This window comes from Zeugodacus cucurbitae, chromosome 4 (assembly GCF_028554725.1).
Source record: "Zeugodacus cucurbitae isolate PBARC_wt_2022May chromosome 4, idZeuCucr1.2, whole genome shotgun sequence".
Taxonomy (NCBI): Eukaryota; Metazoa; Arthropoda; class Insecta; order Diptera; family Tephritidae; genus Zeugodacus; species Zeugodacus cucurbitae.
This window is the reverse complement of record NC_071669.1, coordinates 40,620,616-40,645,861: the sequence shown is the minus strand read 5'-3', so window position 1 is coordinate 40,645,861 and position 25,246 is coordinate 40,620,616. Positions and strand designations below refer to the sequence as shown.

Genomic DNA, 25,246 nt, shown 5'->3' with positions numbered 1-25,246 from the left:
TATATACAGACTTTAGTAAAGCATTCGATAGAGTAAACCACTCAATTCTTTTGCAAAAACTGAATCTTCTTGGTTTTCAACCAAGACTTCTTGAATGGGTATCCTCATATCTTACTAACAGAAAACAACAAGTTTTATTTAATAATACATTATCCGATTCAATTAGTGTCACTTCAGGGGTTCCACAGGGTAGTCATCTCGGCCCGATTCTGTTCTTGTTGTTCATCAATGATATACCTTCAGTAATTAAGTTTTCAGAAATTTTATTATATGCGGATGATGTAAAATTTTTTAAATCATATACTTCTCATAACGAAAGGACTGAGTTGCAATCGCATTTAAATAATTTAGTTACTTGGTGTCACAAAAATGATATGCCACTGAATCTTAAAAAATGTAAAACGATGTGCTTTTCCCGTAGAACTGTTGATCTTTCCCCCTATGTAATAAATAACTTCAGTTTAAAGCAAGTTTTTAGCTTTGTTGATTTAGGAGTTAATATGGACCCTAAACTAAATTTTAATTCTCATGTAAATTCAATTGTCTTAAAAGCTAAAGGTGCTCTTAGCTTTGTTAAACGTTGGTCTAAAGAATTTAGTGATCCGTATATTACTAAAATTCTTTTTACAACATTGGTAAGGCCTATATTGGAGTATGGTTCTGTGGTATGGAATCCTAGCTATCAATCCCATTCTGATAAGCTTGAGTCCGTTCAAAAAGAATTTTTACTTTTTGCTTTAGGCCACTTACGTTGGGATTCAAGATTGAATCTTCCCACACTCACTAGTCGCAGAGAAATGCTAGGTATAATTTTCCTAGTAAAACTTTTGAATGGTTTAGTTTGTAGTTCATTCCTTTTGTCTGATATTAAGTTTAATGTCCCATTGCGTTCATCCAGGCAGTGTAGACCATTATTTCTAAAATTTTCTAGAACAAATTTTGAGTTAAATGAACCATTCTGCCGAATATGTCATGATTTTAATTCGCATTCCAGCACATTTGATCCATCTGACTCAATATTTAGCATCAAAAAAACTATTTTGTCTTCTCTTAATAAGTAATATTCAGCAATTTTTAACTTTTTGTTTTTATAAATTTTTAATTCTCAGCTGTTGAAATGTTTGTTTCTGTAGCTGAGCAGTTTGAGAACCGGACGCTTAAAAATCTCTTGCCTTTCTAGACTCGGCAAATTCCGCTCGTATGCGGACTGCGCCCCACGCATCGGTTGGGCAGGAGGAGGGTAATCGTTTGGGTTAATAATAATAAAAAAAAAAAAGTTCAAAAAAATCATCCTTAATAAACTACAGATTTTGAAAACTAAGACTTAAAATAAAGAAGAATGCTGTATAAATATTTGTTCCTCTCTTAGAGCATGGAGTATTTTATGGCATTTCGTTCAAAGCATTTCAAATTATTTGCTTCAAAGTTATGCTATTTCTACACTTTGATGTAGCAGGAAGGGCGCGGTGAGCTTATTCACGGATGGGTCAAAGCTGGCGGGAAAGGTTGGTAGTGGAGTTTACTGTCGGGAACTCCGCATCAACTTAAGTTTCATGCTTCCCGACTATTGTAGCGTTTTTCAAGCGAAACTGGCTGCTATTAAGGTAGCGGCGAATATGTTGTTTCGAAGCCCATCAACCTTTAGGGAGGTGAGAATCCACTCTCATAGTAGAGCGGCGATACGAGCCTTGAGTTGTAGGAGTTCTTACTGACCTTTTTAGAAAAAAATGCAATCTCATATTTGTATATATCAGTATTTATTTTATTTTATGACATTATATAGTATACTTTATATTAATCGTAGTTCCTAAATATTACGCCTATACATACAATTTTAATGTTTAATCGTTTAACTAGAAGTATTCATTTTTGTCGCATTTCCAATATATAATATTATTTTGATTTGTAAACAAATTTTCGTTTTAACCTACTTTTACTTTTAGGAGTTCAAAATACAGACAAAATATTGATTAAATATCAAACAAAAAATTAAACAGAGTTTTACATACACATTTATCATTTTTATCACAATTTTAATAAATAATAAATTATATACGATACATTTTAACGATTTTAACGATATTTATATATATAAGCATTGGTTGCAGTCATATGTGTATGGATATATAAGTAATTTTATTTATAACATTAACAATTATTTATTAACTAGTTTTATCATATAAAAGGCACAAACGCATGTACAAACATACCCACATTTACAGACTACTTCTTTTATACAGCGGTTACCACCTTGAGACACACCGTTATGCGATCATACACTCCGTCTACTTGCGCTTTTGCGACTCGAGATATGTGGCGGTAAAGGTCAACAACCGTTGACGCTGTTTCAGATTGCGAGCGCGCACATGCGCTGAATTCACCTCCTCCGTATAACTGCCTGGGAACCATCCTACAACGCCATCCCGTATCCGCTCGCCCAGATACCAACCTGTAAGAAATGTAGACAACTTTACTTATTTATTTTCTTTTGATCCCTTGCCTTGACTATCTACCGTCTGGCAATTTTCGCGTTACGTTTACGACGTCGCCAACCTCCAGACTCAGTGCATCCGGTTCTTTGGGCTCGTATGCGTGCTTCGTTATCACTTGCGGACAGTCCCAGGATTCGTAAAGCTTTTCTCCAGGCGTCTCCGGCTCGGGCGGTCGAACTGCCTGCAACCAACGTTCCTGTTCGGAAACTGATGGGCAAGAAAGTAGCTAAAAGATATAACAAATTAGCAACCGATTTATATATATCAAGGAGCGCTGTGACTTACTAGTTCCACAGTCTTTCGTTCATGATTCTCTAACAACGTCATTAGTATTAGATTTTTGTGCGTCTGACTAATGTCTCTGAGGTCGCCCGATGTTATTGTTAGCATGCTACGCGGGCAGTAATCGAAGACTATAAATTGCTCCTCACCCTTACGCTTCGTTAGTACGAGCAAGTCGGAGAAGAGGAACGCGTAGATCGCTACCTTGGAGATTTTCTTGCCGAATGTAAGTTTTACGTCGTCGCCGCGCATAACGAAATGCGTCAACTGGCCGCGCTTCACCAGGAAACGAGGCTTTGAACCAGTTACAGGTACACCCACAGGCGCTATGGCTAAGGCACGCATTGTCGAAGGGAATTCCAGCTGGCTCGCAATACGTTCAATTTCGTAAGCTTGTTCACATCTATTCGCTGCATCATTGCATTGCGTCACTATCTTATTCATGATGGCCAACGTCATTTTCCAGTTCTCGTATTCGTCATCGTTGGGACTGACTTTACTAAAAACGGCATCGATCAACAATGGCAGACGTGTTATGCGTTGCATGGGTAACATGAGAAAAGAGTGTAGATTTAAGCCGCAACAGATTGGACTCGTTTCGAGTAGTTGCAGGTTTTGCGCGAAAACACCGCGTGTCTCCTTCAAACGACGCAATGTTCGGTCCATGCGCCCTTGATGTTCACAGAATGAGATGTAGACATGGAAATATTTCTCGGCCATGGTGTAGACACGTTTACTCAAACCGATTAGCATTATGTTATCTTGCCAACATGACTCCATTTCAGTGAGTAATCTTTCAGAGCATTCATGCACCGGTACAATGTAGGCGAACAAAGCTTTTCGATCGCGTGCGCTCACTACATTCGTGTCCCGAAATATTGGATGATTCATGAAATGACTACGCAACAAATTGAGCGATTTCAAATAGCTAGCCTCGGAGGTGATGATTTCGAATTTTGCCTCCTGTAAACTGCGTTCACGTGGCAGTAGGGTGGCTGTGGGATAATAAGATATTTATTATATGGTTTAAAAATTACTAGGGATCAGGTTCCAACTCACATAGGATACATGAATTGATGACTTCTGGTATTTCACTCCACAGGGTACGTGCTGGCCCGTTCTTTGGTTCAATTAATTGGAAAGCGCTTGGACGCTGATTTTTCAGACTACTTACACGCGACGCACCGTTCGTACCATTCTGTGCAATTTCCTCATAACCATCTGTTGAGCTGTCATGACCCTCCATATCACGTGTGATCGACTGTAATTCATATTAATAATTTAATACACCTCGTAATATAGGTAATTAAAGACAATTACCTCTATCTTTGCAGCGTTGTAGATCTGATACAGTGGTTCATTTTGGAACATACTGTGTGGGAGATCATCACCAAGCGCGCCTTCATTGCCAGTCGACACACCGGAACTACCACTTGAACTTGCTACAGAAATGCCGCTGGTTTGATACAGACCAGCCTCAGTATACCACGAATTGCCATTGAAAACCGAAGATCCACTCTGACTCGCTTTACTATCGTTAAGTGAAATCTCTGATTCTGGTAGCACATCGCCCGTAGCATTCTTAAAGACACCACATTCAGCGTACCAAGAGGTTGTAGATGAAGCCACGGGTGGCGGTGGTGGTGGATCTTGTGGGCGTATGCCAATAGTTGTACGCCGCCGTTGCGAGTTCAATGCTTTAGCTTCTTTTTTCGCCTTCCGCGCTACAGTTGAAAATTTCTGCGACTCGGCTGTGGGTATTGTAGGCGCTGTAGGTAGGTCACCAGATGAGGCTTTCTCTGAGAAGCCCGAATCCAATTCGCCTGACCCACCGTATGTCGGATCTTCTACGTAAAACGTGCTTCGTGTAGGCGACAACGATGACAATTGCTTCATATCAAATGTAGAACCAACTAGACTTTTACGTAAACGTGATTTGAAGCTTTTGCCCGACTTTGATTTGGAACGTAATGTGGCATTAGTTGCATCGGTTTTCAAATCTGTTTGATTAGTTGGAGTCTTGTCTGCTGGATTAACTGCTTTATCATCTACCACAATGGCTGGTGGACTGTGGAACTCAGTATTCTCATAAATGTCTTGTTCATGTGACGCTGTTGGTGTCTTTTTCACATTTTTCTGTGCCTTGGATTTAGTCTTTGGTGTATTCTCATATATATTGCCACTCACATAGAACTGCGTAGAGTTCTCATAGAGTTTTTGTTGACTGTCACCGTACTTGGATTGTGAAACCGGAGATTTCTTATTTGAGATGAAATTTTTAAGTTTCCGCACAATGGCGTACACTTGATTAGTGGCAGGAGGTGGATCTGGAAGCTTTACATTACGTATGTCAACACCGCTGTCGTTGTGCTAAAAAGAAAAATTATGGAGGGATTAATGGCGAAGCGCATTACTCTGTGTCCAAGCAAATATAAATATTCTGGGATCAGAACCAGCTTATGAAGTCTCCCTTTAGGAAAATTGCTTGTGTTTTTGTTCTTGACAATCTTGAAACGAATATCATGTCGTATACTTACATTTTTTATATTCTCCTCAGTTTCATAGATTTCGTCAGTGTCTGTGTCGAAAGAGTCATAATCATCCGACGCCGCCAACGTGCCGAGCCCATGCATCGAGGCCGAGTACTGTTTACTGCGCTGTGAGCCATTCTTCGTGAAATGTGGCACGTCTTGACTGTATTTATTATGGCTGTTTGCACGCTGGTCAGGTAACGTGGAGTGGCGCTTATTTCCCAAAGGCGACAAGGTTTCATAGTAATGATCGGAGTCATCTGAAACAAGAAGACATAAACAGAAAGATCAGCAAAGAGCAAAACCAATGTTTAATAAGTAATGAATACAGTATAAATACTTTCAAAATACTGTTCAGGTTCTATGAACCTGTGGAACAAACCTATAAAGGTGCTCACAGTCATCGATTGGCGTGCGACAGTGGCATTGTCACCCTCAGTGACGGTGGCGCGTACAAACGATAGCCGACTACAACGATTAATTCGTTGTCTCGCTTCCTGCTCAGGTTGAGTTGTAGTATTCTGATATACGGGTTCGCTGATAGCATTGTGCTCGTTGACGGCACTATTCAGATACACCTGACTGGCCGGACAGGTGATGTAGACCTCACCGACCGCACGTGGTCGACGCTTACGCGGCAGCGTGCGCAATGTGCCGCTATTGCTTTCGCCTTGCACGCTGACATTCGGTGGCACTGGTGCACTCATTTTATAGCCGAGTTCATTTCCATGCACACTTTTTATTCTAAATTTTCGTTTCTTTCTATTTTATGTCGTCCAATTGTTTATTTTTTTTTTGTAGTATTCTCTTCTAAGGATATATGATATTCGAATCAGTGTACAACAAAAATAGCGCATAAGTAAATATGTGGGTTAATGCAGGTCAATTGCGCGTTGCTTTGTGACATTCTCTTCGCGATTGTAATCAAACCTTATTCGGGCAGACGTACTTGAGGGCTCACATTCATACATATGTACATATAACGCTAATTCGTATTACGACTGGAGCAATTCTCTCAAACAAACATGTGTTCGCACATTTTATTATTTCATATATATTTAGTACATGTGGGTTTCGAAAAAAGTAGTTACCCCTCCAAAGCCGAGTCTGACGCGAAGAGTTCAATTGGTTAAGCTTGCAATATTTCTCAATTAAAATCAATTGTCAACCGGCTGTGTAACACTTTTAGTTATATACATATGTACATATTTCCGAGTAAATATATATAGCAATTTTTTATGTTAAATATAACAAATAATACAGATTTTATCTTCGCTTTTTATGATTTCCGTAATTGGGCTTGCAAAAGTATTAATTTATATCATAAGGCTATTTAAAATTCTACTGAAGATTGTCCACTCAAAGCAAGTACTCATCGATAACCAATTAGAGGGTATTCTGTAAGATTTGGCTTGCTTATAACGTGATTTCAGTGAGAGGACTACAAAGACATATTTATCCATATGGTGTGTGTTTATCTCAATGACAATACTTCTGATACTGCACTGTTTCAAGAACTCAAGCCTACTAACTATAGTTGTATTATCGTCAAGAGCTCAAGCACATATTGTAGCTGTTTTTTCTGACTATAAGAGTGATTCTCAAGAAATATATTATACGTCTTCTACAACATTTTGAATTATTTGTAATTATAACCGAAAAAGCTTCTGCCTAGTCGACTACTGCAGTTATGGCAGATAGTATGAAAAAGTGTGTGAATATTTAAACAAAAAATCTCTACAGGTCCTGCATTAATAGAAGCGCTCAAAAAAGTATGTGTATCAAATGTTTAATGATTTTTATTTTTAGCAATAATTTAGTTTGCACAATATTTCAACAAAACCCATAAAACGAGCAAAATTTTCGACAAATTTCCAAATTTATAAATGCTACTAAATGTTGCCTACTCACTTCACCTTAAATCATTTAGTGTATAAAAGCGTTATTTGGTTAGCTGTAGGTCAAAATAGTTTGCCGTTCGGTTGGTTCAAATTAATTGGTTATAGTTAAGCGCTTTTGATATTTTCATTGAATGATCGGTCGTTGGTAAAAGAGCGAACTCATAGTATATGTGTTTATGTACATATATGTATGTATACGTATATACATATTGACATTATGAAGATGTGTGCTTACTGAAATATTTATTATGATCATATGTACACTTTAAGGCGACCCTTAATTATTACGATTTTTTTCATCTTCATTTATACATGTGATCTCTTCGACAATAACAGTATGTGCACAAGGTATGAGTTAAAGAAAGCCCTAATTCATATACATATGTATACTTTGAGTTTATATCGGGTGATCCAAGTAGAGGTATTTTAATACTCTCGAGTCAAATTTTATTCAGCGATGAGGCCCATTTCTGAATCAATGGGTATGTAAACAAGCAAAATTGCCTCTTTTGGGACGAAGAGCAATCTGAAGAAATTCATGAAAAACAACGGTTTGGTGTGGTTTGTGGGTCGGTGGAATTATCGGTCCATATTTCATCAAAAATTATGCCGGTGAATTCGTAACCGTCAATGTCGACTATTATCGCGCCATGATGACAGACTATTTGATGACTGAAATTGAAGCTCGTGATTTGTTTTCAACAAGGCGGCGCCACTTCCCACACATCGCATCAATCAATCAATAGCTTTATTGAGAGAACACTTCGGTGAGCAGATAAATTAATTTTGCGCCGGTCGACTTGTTAGACTTTTTCCTGTGGGGATATGGGGAAGTCTAAAGTGTATGCGGGCAATCCCACTTCGATTCGGGCCTTGTAGCAAAACACCGCGTGTCATTCGCCAGTTACCAGTCGAAATACTCGAATGAGTCATCGAAAATTGGACTCAACGGATAATATTTAAAAACTAAATGAAAAGTATGTTCTTTCGAACGATATTAAATTTAAATTTTCTGTTTTGTTTTTAAGTAGGATCACCCTTAAGGTACGTTGTATAAAAACTAAACTAGCAGAGAACAATCTCAACCTGAAATTTTTATTTAGGATTTCTTCAACTTTGTATAAAATATGGCGTATTTCATGAGAAAAATATTGACAGTAAATCCATACCATATCTTCGTGTAACAACTGAATTGTTTCACTAATTTCCAGATACAAGTTTTCCTTTATCTATTATTGCCAAGAAAAAATATCTATTGCTGGAAAAAATAATACGAGCTGCAGAACTAAATAGAGAGGGTACAATCTTCTACAAGAGTGTACAGCTCCTGGCGTATGCCGATGATATTGATATCATCGGAAGCAACAACCGCGCCGTTTGTTCTGCGTTTTCCAGACTAGATAAAGAAGCGAAGCGTATGGGTCTGGTGGTGAATGAGGACAAGACGAAATATCTCCTGTCATCAAACAAACAGTCAGCGCACTCGCGTCTTGGCTCCCACGTCACTGTTGACAGTCATAACTTTGAAGTTGTAGATAATTTCGTTTATCTGGGAACCAGCATTAACAACACCAACAATGTCAGCCTTGAAATCCAACGCAGAATCACTCTTGCCAACAGGTGCTACTTTGGACTGAGTAGGCAATTGAAAAGTAAAGTCCTCTCTCGACGAACCAAAATCAAACTCTATAAGTCGCTCATTATTCCCGTCCTGATGTATGGCGCTGAAGCGTGGACGATGACAACATCCGATGAGACGACTCTTGGGGTTTTCGAGAGAAAGGTTTTGCGCAAGATTTATGGTCCTCTAAACATTGGCAACGGCGAATACCGCAGACGATGGAACGATGAGCTGTACGATTTATACGACGACATTGACATAGTTCAGCGAATAAAAAGACAGCGGCTACGCTGGCTAGGTCATGTTGTACGGATGGAAGAAAACACTCCAGCTCTGAAAGTATTCGATGCAGTACCCGCTGGAGGAAGCCGCGGAAGAGGACGACCTCCACTCCGGTGGAAAGACCAAGTGCAAAGTGACCTGGCTTCACTTGGTGTTTCCAGTTGGCGCCAAAAAGCAAAAAGGAGGAATGAGTGGCGCGCTCTGGTGGATTCGGCTATAATCGCTTAAAGCGGTTCCTACGCCAAATATATATATATATACTTGTTTGTGGTAGTTGTTGCTGTACAGTGACTTAATTAAAACTAATGCCAAGTTTGTCGGTGTTTATGGTCCACTTCATGAGTGTAATTGGGTGCAAAAATCAAACATTTAAAATGTTAATTCATATGTATGCACGTACGTACATATTTACACACATAGTACAAATTGGCATAGAACAGTACACACAAACCTCGTTTTCAAAGTTAGAACTTTGCACATACAGACGAGTATGAGCATAGTACCAACACCTTTGCAAAAAAAAAAAAAAAAAAAAAAAAACGCGGAAAACTGAAAAAAAACAACAACTACAGCAAAGTAGTAAAACAACAAACAAATTTCCACAAAAATACTTATGTTGTTGCGTCAAAACTCGAAATGGCGCGCAGCTTCAACGTCCAAGCGAGAAGAGGGAGGGCAGCATATGGTCACAGGCATACAGGTGAGCAATGAACCGGTCTATAATACTGGCACCAAGTTGAGCTGACGTTTGGTTTTTGTTTTCTTAAATTTCAATACCAGCGTAAAATGAATTATTATAAGCGCTTATGTATGTGTGTGCAACCACGAAACTCTACCATGAACAGTGGTTTATGAGTGAAAAAAGTATGTTAATATTATATATGTATGTATATTTTTAAAAATTGCTTTGCGAAAATTCTGATTCATGTATACAAATTGAACATTTAAGCATTTCCAAATAAATGCGGATTTATTCTGAGAGTGAGTGGAGTTTCTTTCAAATGATTTTACCTGAAATTTGATTTCTGAGAATTCAATGAAGCTTTCTTCTTTTATAAAATTTTACATTCCAAAATGACCAAGAGATCTTCCGCAGAGGGCAATATAAATTACAATTATTCCGTTTTATCGAGTGAATGTAATATTACAAAGTTGACTTACGCCATTTATGAATTAAAGCACCCATATGTGCGTGCGTTTTAAATGCGTATTTCTCGTTTGTGTGTCTTTTCTACAAATGGCTGGCTTCTTGAGTGGGATTATTATCTGCTTGGTATTTCCAAAAGCTGGACGCAAATAAGAGCTTACTCTAAATGGTAAGATGTGTACAAACCGGATTTGCAAGCAACTTTGCTGCTGACTAAATTTATAAAAACTTACAAAATTCAATTATATATACAAATACAAACATGACTAAATGTTTATAAATGTTTATGATATTTTTGCTAGCTGAGAAACCATCGAATAATGCATTTTTAAGATATTGAAATAGTCAAAGCTTTTTTTTTTTCACACATAAGCAACGAAACCGATGAACCCTGTGGATGTCCAAAAGAGGTTGGTGCGAATAAAGAGCCCAAATGAATTCAATTTTTTTTTTGAATGGGAGTCGTCAATCTAAAGACATCAATGAAAAAGGTTGAAAGTACCATGCTCTTGCAGTATTCGGTGTTCTTTCATCATGATATACTCGAAGTTTTCGTCGATACATAGCTCCAACATTTCGCTCAGGATTTTAATCGACATTCATCCGAGTGTACTAATGCCATGAACCTATTGAAGAAAGACTCACTATTTTCATGGACTACCTTGAAAAGGAAACACTATTATTAGAAGACTTACGATGATTTAACTTGAAAGAGAAGAAAGACATTTCACCAAAACGCAAAACATTGAAAACGACGGACAAATTATTGAATTGGGCTTCTTCGGTTGGGGTGTTAGTGGCATTTCCGTATTATCGGAAATTTATGAAGAACTAAAGAAGATGCAATCGCCGAGGCTGAAACATATTTTCAAGCAAAAGACAAATTGGATGGGAATATGGTATCAATGGCAACTGTATTGAAAACCCAGTTTTACTTTAAAACGACGTCGTAAGTTATGGATCTGGGTGTAATATAACTTCGAAGTTCGTGCCATTATATGCGTAAAGTTATTGAAAAACCACCACCGTCAGAGACTCTGAGGATACTAATAAAGTGCGCGTTGTTCTCAAGTGGAAAATCTTGTCATAATCCATTTCAACATATTTCGCTTCATTTTATGCACTGCGTGTTTCGACTAAATCAGTCAGTTAGTTAAAATAAGATCTACCTCAAGCAACCACGAATAATGTGCTGAAATATTCTCATACTTATTTAAATAAGTGCATTTAAACTAGACAATAGAGTTTTCAACTCATATATACATATGTACCATACAATATTTTAGTATATTATAATATGTAGAGCGAATGAAATAATAATACGGAATAACCTCTTGAACTATGGTATATACTACACAATGCAATAAACATCTTAATCTGCTTAGTGTGACCAACAACCAAGCTCCGAAAGTGCGTGCTCGGCTGAGTATTGTTGGCACTGAGCTGATATATCAACCTAGTAACGTCATTTTATTGTTTATTGTTTCTGGTCTTTTCACGGTTATGCCGCTTCTTCACATCGCCACATCTACTTACAAGGTTAAACGAGATCATGAACCGACCGTTTCTGACATTTCCTTGGCGAGCAACACGACAATCACTAAGTGTAAATACTGTTTTCTGTTACGCATTCTGCATAGATTATCTGCCAATAATTTAGCTGCGCATAAGAGCAGGTACATATGTAAGCACAATATATATACATATGTATATACGTGTCTACATTTACTAATATTTTTTCATTTTTTTTTACGAACCGTGAAATGCATTCGTCGATTGCTGGTGAATCCATTGGCTTGGCAGTCAAGGCATTTTCATTTCCATTTCCATTTTAATTTGCTTTTTTTTTTATATTTTATTTTTTACAGTGTTTCGCCTTTGTTTGCACTCGCCAAGCTGTCAATTGTTGCAATTAATTTCGAATGCATTTTGCAGCGCCGTTGCATGTTTACATTTGTTGCTCATACGTGGTGGCATCAATTATTGCCAATATTTGTGTTGCACTCAAATGTACGGACATAAAAAGTGGCTTCTTTTTAAACAAGACTTTCCCTTTTACAGCTTGATGCATACACATGTAATACACATGTAGAGATACTGATATTATTTGCAGCTCAAATGAAAATAATTTACTTTCCTAAAGGTAAATATTTATTTGCTATCGAACAGTTCTCATGAAATCGTATGCGCACATAAGTACCGATATGAATTTACGATATCATACTGCGAAGATAGTAAGTTCCATTTCCTGTTAATGTGAATTTGATCACGAAACAGACATTTAGTTTCCAGGTACGAAGCTGCATTCCAATATTTTTACGTGGCAGTGTTATTAAGCAAGTTAATGAAAATCGTGGAGTGAGTTAATTGCAGTTAAAAACCTGAACTACTTAAATGTAGTTGTTTTACATTTCCCTATATAAACTATATATCAGTGTCAGTATGTTGAAGTAGACAGAAGAAACTTAAACAAAGATTGGTATATCGATGTTTGGTAAAAAACTTGATATATTTGCATATATTACATATTTACCGTAATTAAAAGGTTCTGTTTATAAGATATTCCTTAAGATAAAATAAACAGTCGTTTCTAAACTAAGCTGGTCAGAATACCTTATTTTAGTGTCATTAGTCTAAGTTGACTCACGCTACTTTAGCATTTTGCCACAGGTGCATTTTTACCACACTCGTACATTTCTTAAGAAAGCGTAAGAACGAGCTAATAAGTTTAAATTTGCATAGTTCTTATAATCTTGCAATGAAGTATATTTTGTTTAAACATCTACCGAACGGTTATTAAAAACTTTTATATTCTACTTTATATTCTAAAAAGTGAGAGTTAAAAGCCTTTGGCCTGACCACGAGATAGCACCACAAAAACAAAATCTCCATCCTTGTCTTGTATTATTAATCTTGATTAGAGTTCTGTCAAAGTTTCATAATATTTCGTCATAATATTTTTCTCATGTTATTGGTCTCAAAACGATGTTCCCTATGTTTATATATATATCTTTTGGTTTATGATGGTAAAGAGTGAATTTCCTGTTTTGAAAAATCATTATTTCCTGACCATTGATGCAAAACAAAGCCTTGATAAATGTTATGGCAAATATGCGCCGGTATACCAAGTCAAGCCTTGGTTCATTCAGCTTGTGATACGACCAATAAATTGAGGGAACCTTTAAAAAGTGGCTCATAGGAAAACGGCTTCTAATACACTAACATACACTAAAAACTAAATGTGACCGTCACAAAGTTTATTTATTTACTTCAGTTCTGGCAATTGTTTCATTTCACTATCATCCAGTTATTTTCATTTAAGAGCTTAGACGCACCTAAAGTTGACAGGTTGCATGGTGGAGAGTGCATACTGAAGTTTTTTTCATCGAACCAACTCGATCCTTAACTTCAAAACCTTTATTTCAAAACTTCCAAATTCGTGCGAATTTACGGAAAGTGTTAGCAAAAACAATTAAATAATTTTATGCGAAATATTATGATGAAAGTTCTTTGAGATAGACCTAAACATATTTTGAACAAATTTTTCTTATTAGGCTTTTTTGTTTAATTTTAGGAAACACTTATACCATTACATGTCCACTTTCAAATGCTTCACTTTCATGAAGCATATCCACTTCATTATGGCTGAAATTTAAAATATATTCAGACCTATGCGCAGCTGCTCAACTCGGTCCACTAGCTCAAGCTATTTTTGTCATTTTGCTGTGGAAATGTACATTTTCGCGCCAACAATTCGCACCTAGCAATTAACGGTGCTTGCTCAATTGATGCACATCCGATGTACTATACATGGCACTATGTGTGTGTGTGTGGATATGGAATTGGCTTTGTAGAGCAGCGCGATGCGATGCCTCTGATCATTCATTATGACGTTTCCTATTTCATCATCGTTAAATAATAAATTCCGTTGATTAATTAACAAGAATGTATTTGTGAAGTTTGAATGAATGAATGAACTTGTTCGCCTTCAAGTATTTTCACTTTTCAGTCTATGCAGAATTAGTTGAATTTGTGTATATTTTTCGGACCATTAATTGTATTTCCTCTTTTTGCTTCTTCGTAAGTGCTCTTTCATGCCATTCTTAATTGTCTGCATAGAATCAAGCTCATTAGCATTTTAAGTTTTCTTGGTCACTTCGAACTCCATTTTAGACGAACTTTCAATTTTTATGATGTGCAATCGAAATCGAAAGCAAGTATTCCTACACAAAATTGTAGTAAGATTAACAGATAACTTTATTTTTGATTGTAATCTTTACTTTCATAACATTTTATTTGTAGATGGGCGCAATATTAATGATAAATGTAAGCGCGCTTATCTAAAAATGTATGATATTATTTCGTGAAATCGCTTCCTATACTCCCCTGCTTAACCAAGAAACATTAGCGATTCTAAGTTGGATAAGATAAAAACATTGCCTATAGTATTCGTTAATGTCACTATCGGCTTTGTTATTTGCAAATAAAATATTACATCGCCATAGAGAAGTTGAGATCTCCAACTGGCGCCGAACAGCGAGGGAAAGAGAGGAGTGGCGCGCTATCATCGATTCGGCTATAACCGGCTAAACGGTTTCCACGCCAATCACATAATATCAAAGTGGAAATAATAAGTAATTCAAAGCTTGAAGTGGTAATTAATCAAGGTAATCGAGCCAACTTTTCCCAATAGTGTTGACTTTTTAGAAAAGAGTTAGTCTTTCCGGTAAAGCAATGTCTTTCTTCACTATTAGTGGCATCTACTATCAATTAGATTGGTTTGGGTTCCTGGCCACATCGTATACGCGGGAAATTGTAAGGCTGATGAGCTTGCAAGGTCGGCTACGTCTGTTTCACTAATAGTAGCTTGGGAACATGTAGGAGCACCGTTGTCCTATTGCGATTCACTATTGGACAGGGGGCCCTGGCTGATCTAGGCTAGCGCCAGTCAGTCACTAGCATTTGCATAGTAGCTAGATTCTTCTGACTGTTGGTGAATCGCAGGAGATCTACCAAGCTCTTCGTACTTACTAAAGTTCACTTTGACTTAGTCGCAGGGATTCTAACTGGGCATTGTCCCATCGAGATTCACGCTGTTAGGTTAAATATCTTACTTGATGTTAGCTGTGGAAACAGTCTGGAGAAGAACGAGGTAGAATCATCACAACACTTTCTCCTGGAATGTCCCGCCTTTGCGAGATCAAGACAAAGATTTTTCGGGTCTAAATTTTTTGAACAACCGAGCGAAATAGCGGTTTTAGAAGTGAAAAATCTATCAGGGCGCTTTGTGGAATCCTAATAGCTAATCAAGGAGGGGATTCTGGATTCACAAAGGACCACCTTTCATAGTCTACATTGGAAACACATAGTTAGCCACTGCAGAAGCTTATATTCTCTATCTCTTTTACTGCCAAATCAGTATTTAACCTCTGTTAAAAAAGTTGTATTACCAAACAGAAGAACGCGAAAGTTGTACAAGCAAATTCGAATAGTTCATATGAGTATGTGGATCACCCTAATAACACCCACCTACTATTTCGACGCAATACGTGATAAGTGTGGGTTTGATAAGCTTTGCTACAATTGAAAATAACCCAATTGAGCTATTTGAGGAAGTTCTGACATAAGTATATATACAGGTATACAGGTCCATATGTATGTATGAACCTTAGATATGGATATATACTATACTAACAGATATTTGTATTATGTGTCACAACGTTTGGCTGGTAACTACGCTGCTATGCCGAATGTGTAACTAACTGTTCATTTGTAGTTATGTACGTTTGTTTGAATATGCATTTGCGGCGTTGGGGCGTTCCAGCCGCCCCAAACATTTTCATTGTATGTATTCAAAAAGACTGGCAAACAGCAAACAACAAAATTCGAATAAACCGTATTAACAAACAATGGCTTAAATATAATGCAGCGGTGCCTTTGTTGGTGTCGAATGCGGAAGCCGGCTTCGCCGTCATAGACACGATCACTGAACTTAGCGTTCATTAAATTGTTTTTTATTTTTCAGCTTTGTAAATAGGTGGGCTTTTTTTACAGTCTGCTTGTTTGCAAATCGCCTTCACTATCGGTTTTATGCGGCGTTTTTGTTAATTTTTCGCATTTTTTACGGCCAACAACAACACAAAAAGCTGAAAACCTCAAACCAGCAAGCGATACAACTTTTCCGCGGCAGTAATGGTGTTTGCGGTAAAATATGCAGTTTTTCCTGCATTACAACGTTACAACGGTAATTTGCAAGCATTTCCATTATGACAATTAACGCGCAGCGCAGCAACATCTCACAAACGCCAGCAATGCTCCATACAAATATATGTATATCATGTACAAGCACTGAAGATCGCATGCAAAACAATAAATAACTTCACGTTTTGTTGTTGTTATTGCTTTTCGACAGTGTCTCACTTTTTCACTTGTGAATTTGCGCTATAACACGATTTCGTTTTATTATTTTTCAAGGTTCTTTATTTAATTTTTTGTATTTTTTTTTGTATTTCCATTGTTGTTGTAGAGTGCGTATTATTTTTTTTTTTGCTTTAATACACTAATACTGGTTTTTATTCCTATCAAAACGGGGGCTTATTAACACTCGCCGTTGCGTATACATATATTAACTTTGCTTGACTTTATACCTGTTTGTATGTATGCACATGTGTGTACTGTTTGTGTTGTTATTTACTAGCCGCCTTGTAGCGTTTCGCATTTCGTCATCGCCGCATCGTGCGCAAACTAAATGTTCAACTACAAATTCGAAGCGCTGAAGTTACCTTTGTGCGCTCGCGTTTGCGCTCATTGCTTCGATGCCCAAAGGTAATAAATATGTTTACGTACGGCTACGGCGTGAACAATGGCCAGTAACACCAACACACAACAAAGTTCATACTTCATAGCAAATTACAAAAAACAAAAATACGATCGCATCGGTTACAAAGTACTACATAATACCGTTGTTAGGGGATAAACTGAGTAGGGGCCGCGGTTGTGTGAGTCGATTCGAACCAAACATTGATATTGGAAAATTAAAAACAAGCAAAACAAAAAATTCGTAGAACAACCATAAACAAAGTTTGGAATTTTAATATGGAGAGATCTGCGGGGTTATAGTAAGATCACTATATCCAAAAAAAGTATTTCCAAGTCTGTAAAAACGAGGCTGTCAGTCATAAAGAGGTAGAAATAATGTTGCGAAATGTAAAAAACTTGGAAACATTGAAGAATAATATCTTTAAAAATATGATAGGTTAATAATTTCTAAAATATAAGTCTGAAAAGAGAACTCAATTTGCCGATTCTGAATCAAGCCAATTTTTGGAAAGTGTTTTAATTATGCCACTTGAGGTATATGACTGTTTTGTAAAGCAAAATCAAAAGGGTGATCCAAGTAGGGGTACTTTTTTCAATAGTTTTTTTTTGACAGAACAGATATTCGCAACACGATCACCCATCTTGAGACCCAACATTAATTAAAATTCGACCGAATGGACCACTTCCAGCACGCAGTGAAGAAAATATAGCAGCCGTAGTTGAGAGTGTACACAAAGACCGTAGAGAGTCGATTCGGCGACGTTTGCAGCAACTTGGGCTGGCGTATGGAACGACTTGGCGCATTTCACGACGAGTTTTTAAAAATTCCAAGAAGATCCGACGTTTTCGAGCCAAATTCTGTTAAACTTATGGTCAACCATTTCTGGCACAATGGGTATGTAAACAAGCAAAATGATTGCATTTGGGAAAAGGAGCAAACTAAGAGAATCATAAGCTGGCATTCATCGAAAAAAAAAACAACGGTTTGGTATGGTTTGTGGGCTGGAGGTATCATCGGTCCATATTATATCACAAATGATGCCGTCAACAACCATGATAACCGATTATTTGATGTCTGAAATAGAAGCTTGTGATCTCGACGACATTTGGTTTCAACAAAACGGCGTCACTGGCACATCAATGGATTTATTGAGAGAACACTTCGATCTTCTGATAATGTAACATTTTGAGCCGGTCGATTGACCACCAAGATCGTGTGATATCACACCTTTAGACTTTCACCTGTGGGGATATGTAAAGTCTAAAGTCTGTGCGGACAATCCCACTTCGATCCAAGCCTTGTAGAAAAAAAAGATTACGCGTGTCATTCGCCACTTACCAGTCGAAATGTTCGAACGACTCATCGAAAATTGGACTCTGAGGCGTATCACGGCCAACAGAAGGAGATAATCTTTAAAAATCTTCTTTAGAATGGAAATTAAATTAAATTTGAATTTTCTGTGTTCTTTCTTTAAAAATATAGGGAACCTCGAAATGGATCACCCTTTATATATACAGCTAATAAGTTATTTCTTAGCGGAATGTAACGGTCGTAATATTTATTTCTATATTTATTTGTGTGATTGTCAATGACGGGCTATATAAATCAGATGCAAAAACGTTCAGAGCCCATCAGCACAAGAACATTTCGATAAGTACAACTCATGCGATGGTCCGATGTTACTACTTCGGTCGGTTACGGTTTTATTAGCAAACATACATTCATACAATGAACCACGGGTTTATGTGTCATTATGCCCAGGTCGACTACGAACTTAACCTAACCTTGCACATTGTGCCACTACAACTAACTACGCCACTGGTTTCTGCTTTTTGCTTTATGCTCATAAGTTTAGCTTGTAATCATGTTATGGTGGCTATTCGCCTTTATTGCAACGAAAACTATTACTGCAACAAAACTGTTTGTTTTTTGTTGTCACTGCGGTTGCATATTTGTAAACCGTTACTTCGAAATTACAACAACTCGACGGCGACGCAATCTTTTTTGCACACACATATTTCGCACTCATTTGACCTTAACATTTCAGTTTATTTTATTTATTGTATTTATTTTTATTGATTTTTATTGATTTTTATTTAATTTTGGGATGAGAAACACCAAAAACATTTTTCTCTCGATATATATTGGTAGCACATTCCGATAATTGCAACATATTGCAAATGTTTCACTAACAATTCAACCAAATGTTTCGATTTGAACGCCACACGCGTACTTGTATTGCGAAAATGACAACAAAAGCAAGCACAATAAATACTAACAAACAGCGAACCTGCGCGATCACTGCAATTGTGAGTTCCAAATGCACCGTAGGTCCAACGTGTGAAAAAACCGAATAGTTGCCAATGCGCTAATTTTATTCCCACTTTTTTCCATTCACTGACTCACTCACTACACTTGGACAGTTCACTTAGCCGTTGCAATTGGGCGCGCGCAATCGTCTACTTCTACGTCCTAACGCTCGAACTGGGCCCGTGTGACTGACTACGCCGTTTGCCAGAGCGCTCTGCGCGTTGTGCACCAGCACACAGATACATGCACACCATAAGGGTGGGGTGTTTGGAGCACCACCATTCATGGACTACTGCCAGAGCCAAAGCCATGGGGGAATTGCACGATCGAAATGCTTCAGTGATCGCTGAGCGCGCTCCAAGACAACTGTGCTGCTCTCTTCGAGTATAGGCGTAAGCTTTTATGAGTACTTTGCCGTATGAGACGTGCACATATTTTATGGGATTATGTCTATATGTGAGCTCAATTGACTTTAAATGAGATACCGCGATCATTAGACATCTGGTGGATAACTACAAATAGCGTAGCACGTATGATACTATTTATTTCAAAGTCAAGCGCTTACGAAAGTGCGGCAGACAAATAACGCGTCAACTGCGTTTAAGTGAGCTTATGCTTTGCATACACGTATCTGATCTTGCTGTTGTCATTTCGTTGTATCTGAGTTGTTGATCTTCACGCTCTCACTCTCGGTGTCTACATCTTGCCGGTTTGGTATCTAAGAGTGTGTGATGTGATGCTTATGTCTTCTACTTGCACATGACGCTAGTTAATAACAAGTTTTATTTTTAGTTTTTATATTTTATGATTCAAACGTGTTCCTAAAAGCTTTAAAAATGCTGAAACTTTCGTCTTCTAATTTGAGTTTACAAATTTAAGGGCATTTTCGGAACTATTTCATTGAACTTTTCACTTTCATTGCGCACGTTCGGTGCGTCTGACATACTAGGCAACTATCGTACCACAATGAAATATCAAATGTGCATTCCAACTCCACATTACATACTCGCATTTTTACAGTTTACACCGCATACCCGCAATAATCATCGATAATGTATGCACTTCGTTGTTTATGAGTTTATTGCTTTCTCCTTTTTCGTTTTATTTACATTGCTGCGTTATTTCCATTATGTTGTAATCGCAACGCATCGCCCTGAATATCCAAAAATCGCTGTTACCATTTATGTTCTGTGTGACTTATCGCCTATTAGGTAATGTAATACAAATTCGTGCCTCGCAGTTTAAACAAGCTCACCTTCAAAAAGCTGCTGCTAAGCAAACTTGGCTTACATTTTGAGCTTTAAGCTGATGTTAGTGTAGCTGTTAAAGAGCTTTTTGAAGCTTTGATATGTGGAATGTGGACTGAGAAGATGTTTTACATAAGCTTAAGGCTTTAAAGCTTGTTTTAATGTAGCCAATACTGTTAAAGCAAATATTTTGTGCCGATAATAAGCCGAGATGAGCATATTTACAATATCCATCTACCATCGATTAAAATATACATTTTATTTTCTAGACATATACAACATTTTTCGTGAGTTAGTCAATACAACGCACCAAGAGGAAGAGCAGCAATTTTGGTTAGATCGTTCCTACGAACCATAGAGACGTTTAGATGCACGGCTTGTGTATGAAATATCATTAAAATTTTCCAAAATCAGGTAATCTTATTTTTTATCGATAATACTTCTTTAATTGTCGGTTCTTAACAGACAAAGCCAATTTCGGAGCTTGAAAAAATATGTTATAGATCTAATACTACCAACATGACGATTTAACTGAGCCTAATTGTGATGATCGTCTCTACAATCGAATTTATCTCTTAAAAATGTTTCAAAAAAAATAGATACTGGCTTGTTGGTTAGTATTTCCTCTATTCGATTTACAGTAATCAAGTTTAGCTTTAATATAGATTCGAATGAAAAATAAATGTCAAATGTTCCGCGTAATGCCCAATTTTTATATTTTTAAACAACTTTATTGTCGTACATATGAAAATTCAGCGTAATTAATGAATCAAACGATGTCTCGAATAAGCAACAACATTTTAAGAACTGCATTTGGTACTTCTATAAATAATTTGGTATAAATGTATATAATTTAAAACTGAGATTGAACCTTCAATTATCGTGTAATCAAAGGTCTTGCGACTAATTTATTTAGCAGTTTAATTTAAAAAAAGCAAATAAAGGACATTCTTTTAGGTGACATATCCTGCCGAAGATGTCACTCATACGCCACGGCATACAAATGAATGTACTAGAAAAGATACATTATTATCTTTTATTAAAAGAAATATCCTTACAGTAGTAATTTGCGTTTATTGTTACGAAAAACAAATTAACAAATTCACAGCATAAAGGGTACTGAAAAAGCACCCAACATTTTCTACATTCTTCATTGTTGATGTATCATAGAACGATGAGAGATAATCATTCGATTTTATAACTTTGTATGTGAAGTTACAAAATGTTAGCAAATTGCCTCAATAATTTGTTTTATTCACATTATTCAATATAAATAACTAATAACTTAATAATATAATATACAAAATTAACTCACCTTCAATACAACTAATCGCCTTCTTCTGGTGTAATCTTTTGTCACGAACACGTTTCGACCAATCGGGACTGCGATGTACTTTGGAGCGTTCACGAACGCTGAAAGTGAAAGAAAATACCGTTAAGAAATCAAGAAAGCTATATTTGTTTATAAGGAATATATACTCTCCTACACTATAAATGTACTGTTTAAACTGGAGTATATTCATACGGACATACATACATACATGTGTAGGTGATTATATGGAGTTCTTGAAAAACAAACACTTGGCAATCGAATGTGGCACAAATTTGTTATCGTAAAATGCACTCATAATGAAATTTCCAATTACAGCCATCAATCAATTTTGTTTTTCACAATTACAACAACAAAATGAAAATACCATAAACGACACAAGCAGTACATATGTACATATGTACATATGTATCACTGACGCAACACAAATTGACAACTGAAGAACGGCGTTAAGTGTAAAACGTTGAATATACCCCACTAAGTTCAAGAAAAATTTTATTCAAATTTGAAAAATGCATTCGATTTAAGTTTATATGAAATCCTTGAGAAATTGGATGATATGCCACAAATGACATCAAATTTTACTACGATTCCGGAGGTGCAGTTGATAAATGTAAAATTCGAGATCTGTTTATTCTATTCGGTTCTTAATTTATGCTTTACTTTTACTCGAACCTAGATGTTTATGGGGTATATTTATTTTCGAATATGGCAAATGTGGTTCTTATCATCATTGCCGCGTAAAAAAGTTTAGGTTTCTAGGTCAGAGGGTTGAAACGGAATGAAATTTGTACGCCTACATAATCCAATTGAGGCGCTATATAAATATATTAGTATGCACATGTGTATACGTATATCTATGGATTTATGTATGAATGGATGTGAAAACATATTTCAGAGGGTGAGGTTGAGTGACGAAATGTAAACAAATAAATGTCTCATGGAACCAGTGAGGTTATGTATGAATTAAATAAAAAGCCAAGCAGACATGTCGACACTGTTATATAAATTAAATGAAAGCTGGCAGGGCGCGAAGAACATTCCAACATTATGTTAACATGCAATGTATATAAATATATTCTTGTATTCGTATATTGGTATTTGTGGCTTGGGACTCTTTATTGATTTTGTGATATTACATTTCCCTATTTATCTGACCCAATTTGCGTGATTGCGATTATAAATCACCCTTCGTAGTTCGGTATATCTTCTTAGCCATATATTATAGAGATGAGTACAATGGGATGAAACCTTATACTCTGCTGGTATTGTTCACTTCGCTTACTTTCTTTTTGTTTTAAAAATATCTTAGTTTTGAGCCAAGTAAGTGAGTGACTTATAAAGGAGATATCTTAACGAGGATCAAGATCTCTTCTATGTCAGTAGTTCTGTAAAGTCAGAAGAACACAAGACTGATTTTACGGTTATTGCTACAAAGAATGGGTTTAGGAATAGACATAATGCCGTAGAAATAAATTATCCCATTCGAGAGTATAGTTGTTTAGTTTTCTCAGACGAAATAAAATAAGCAAATTTCGTAAGTGTAGACCGTCCTTGAAATGACAGCGTTCTTCCCCGGAAGCACCGAGAGCTAATTTTTTTACTAGTACATAGCCTTTGTACGCAAGAATGTGCAATATTGATGCATATAAACCTAAATGCACTGAATACTTCCCATCAGCAGCATTAAGAATATATACAGACATGTATAATCTTACATACATACACATGTATGATGAGGGCAAGCACAAAGAACATTGTTTTCCGCATGCGATCAGGCACAAAAGAAAGAAACCTTTCAACTGTTTCTCATTGCAATCGTTCATATTTTGTTCCTCTTTCTTCAAGCGCCTAACACGCTTGAGAGTAACAGTTTAATTATTTGTGTTGCTAATTGAGCATTGGGCTTATGGACCTTGTTAATTATTACAAAACTGCCGACTGTTGTCCAAATGAAAGAGATGGCTTTTAAGAGAAATTGCGATCACTTCTTACTTGATACTCATTTATACATAAATACATACATATGTACGTGACGATACAAGCATATTATTGTAACAGAGCTGTGGTTTTAAAAATAAAATTCGTTTATAACGAGAGTTCATTCAACTTATTACTCGTAAACTTAACGTTATGTGGAAACTTATTTTGAGATGAGCTTGGAATTTACTTTCAATACTGAACCGTTCCCTAAATCCTGATATAGTTGAAATTCTCTAACTCGAATCACCACAATCCACAAAAAAAACTTCGAGTTATAGAAATTTTAATTAAAATATAAAATTTTTCAAAAATCTGTAAAAAAATAGATTTAAGACAACACCTATGCTACATGATTTATGCAATCATTGTTCGCCTCCATATGATACAGAGAGACTCTTTTAAAATTCTGTCTCGATAGTAAAATTTTAAATTTTGAATTATGCCCTTGTTGAAAAGTTCTATTTATGAAACGAAATTTATATGAAAGTTGTCTTCTATTGCCTATTCAAGAGTTTGAGTTATAGAACTCCGAGTTATGGATGTTCAACTGTATATTAATTTTCATTTGATAAACATTTTACTTTCTGATTAAAAATGCAATTGAACTCAATAGACTTCTAGAAGGAGTTGGCCGAAAGGAACAAAAACTCCACAGTCAGCAAGGCCATAAAATTAAGTTGATCGAGATATTTGCGACTCAAAGGAAGTTACGTATATGAAACTTCTGCGGAAAGAGGGATCCGAACTTACTATGGACCATAAACAACTATTGATTTATGTTTCTGAACAATAAACAAATAAATTTGAGTTTGGCGTCTACAGTTTGGAGTGAGAAATAACTAATTTTCATCCAGAAAAACCCCACCTTTTTGAAGAAGAAGAAGGTGCGGTTACCAAGACAATACATTGTGGAACAAATCAATGAAAACGTTAGGAAGCATACATAAATTGGGATCTCCAACCTTTCGCATTCTCCTGATATAGCACACAGTAAATTAATTATGCGAAGGAAATGGCAGACAACATACCACATCCAAAAATCAGAAATCTTTAAGCTCTCAACACAAGACGACGTAAACACATTTCTACTAATGTACTGAAAACGTGCTAAGAAAATTATTTGTGTGATATGTACTCGTACCTGTATTAGCAAACACAATTTCTCACAAAAATAAAAAAAAAAATTCTATCTGAATGCAACCTTGCACTATTTTTTAATAACATTTAACTATACACAAAGTCAATCAGCTGCAGGTGCTCCATTTGCTAGTTGATTTCATAATAAAACCTTATCAGAAAG

General features: G+C 36.5%; 1 protein-coding gene across 5 annotated transcripts in view; it reads right to left on the bottom strand.

Moving 5' to 3' along the window:
* Positions 1–1,769: 1,769 nt before the first annotated feature.
* LOC105214865 (rho guanine nucleotide exchange factor 15) overlaps positions 1,770–25,246 on the bottom strand; it is a 70,216-nt gene continuing 46,739 nt past the window's right edge. For 3 of the 5 annotated variants that reach the window (XM_011188535.3, XM_011188536.3, XM_029042086.2), the window contains exons 3-9: positions 21,949–22,046; positions 5,312–5,565; positions 4,095–5,144; positions 3,834–4,035; positions 2,778–3,769; positions 2,514–2,718; positions 1,770–2,449 (exon numbers count right to left, since the gene is read on the bottom strand). In XM_011188535.3, the coding sequence (XP_011186837.1) occupies positions 2,286–2,449; positions 2,514–2,718; positions 2,778–3,769; positions 3,834–4,035; positions 4,095–5,144; positions 5,312–5,565; positions 21,949–22,046 (2,965 nt within the window). In that variant the 3' untranslated portion in view covers positions 1,770–2,285. Of the gene's footprint in view, positions 2,450–2,513; positions 2,719–2,777; positions 3,770–3,833; positions 4,036–4,094; positions 5,145–5,311; positions 5,566–5,687; positions 6,116–19,355; positions 19,671–21,948; positions 22,047–25,246 lie in introns of those variants that run through there. The other 2 variants (XM_029042088.2, XM_054230352.1) reach the window with 2 other exon arrangements.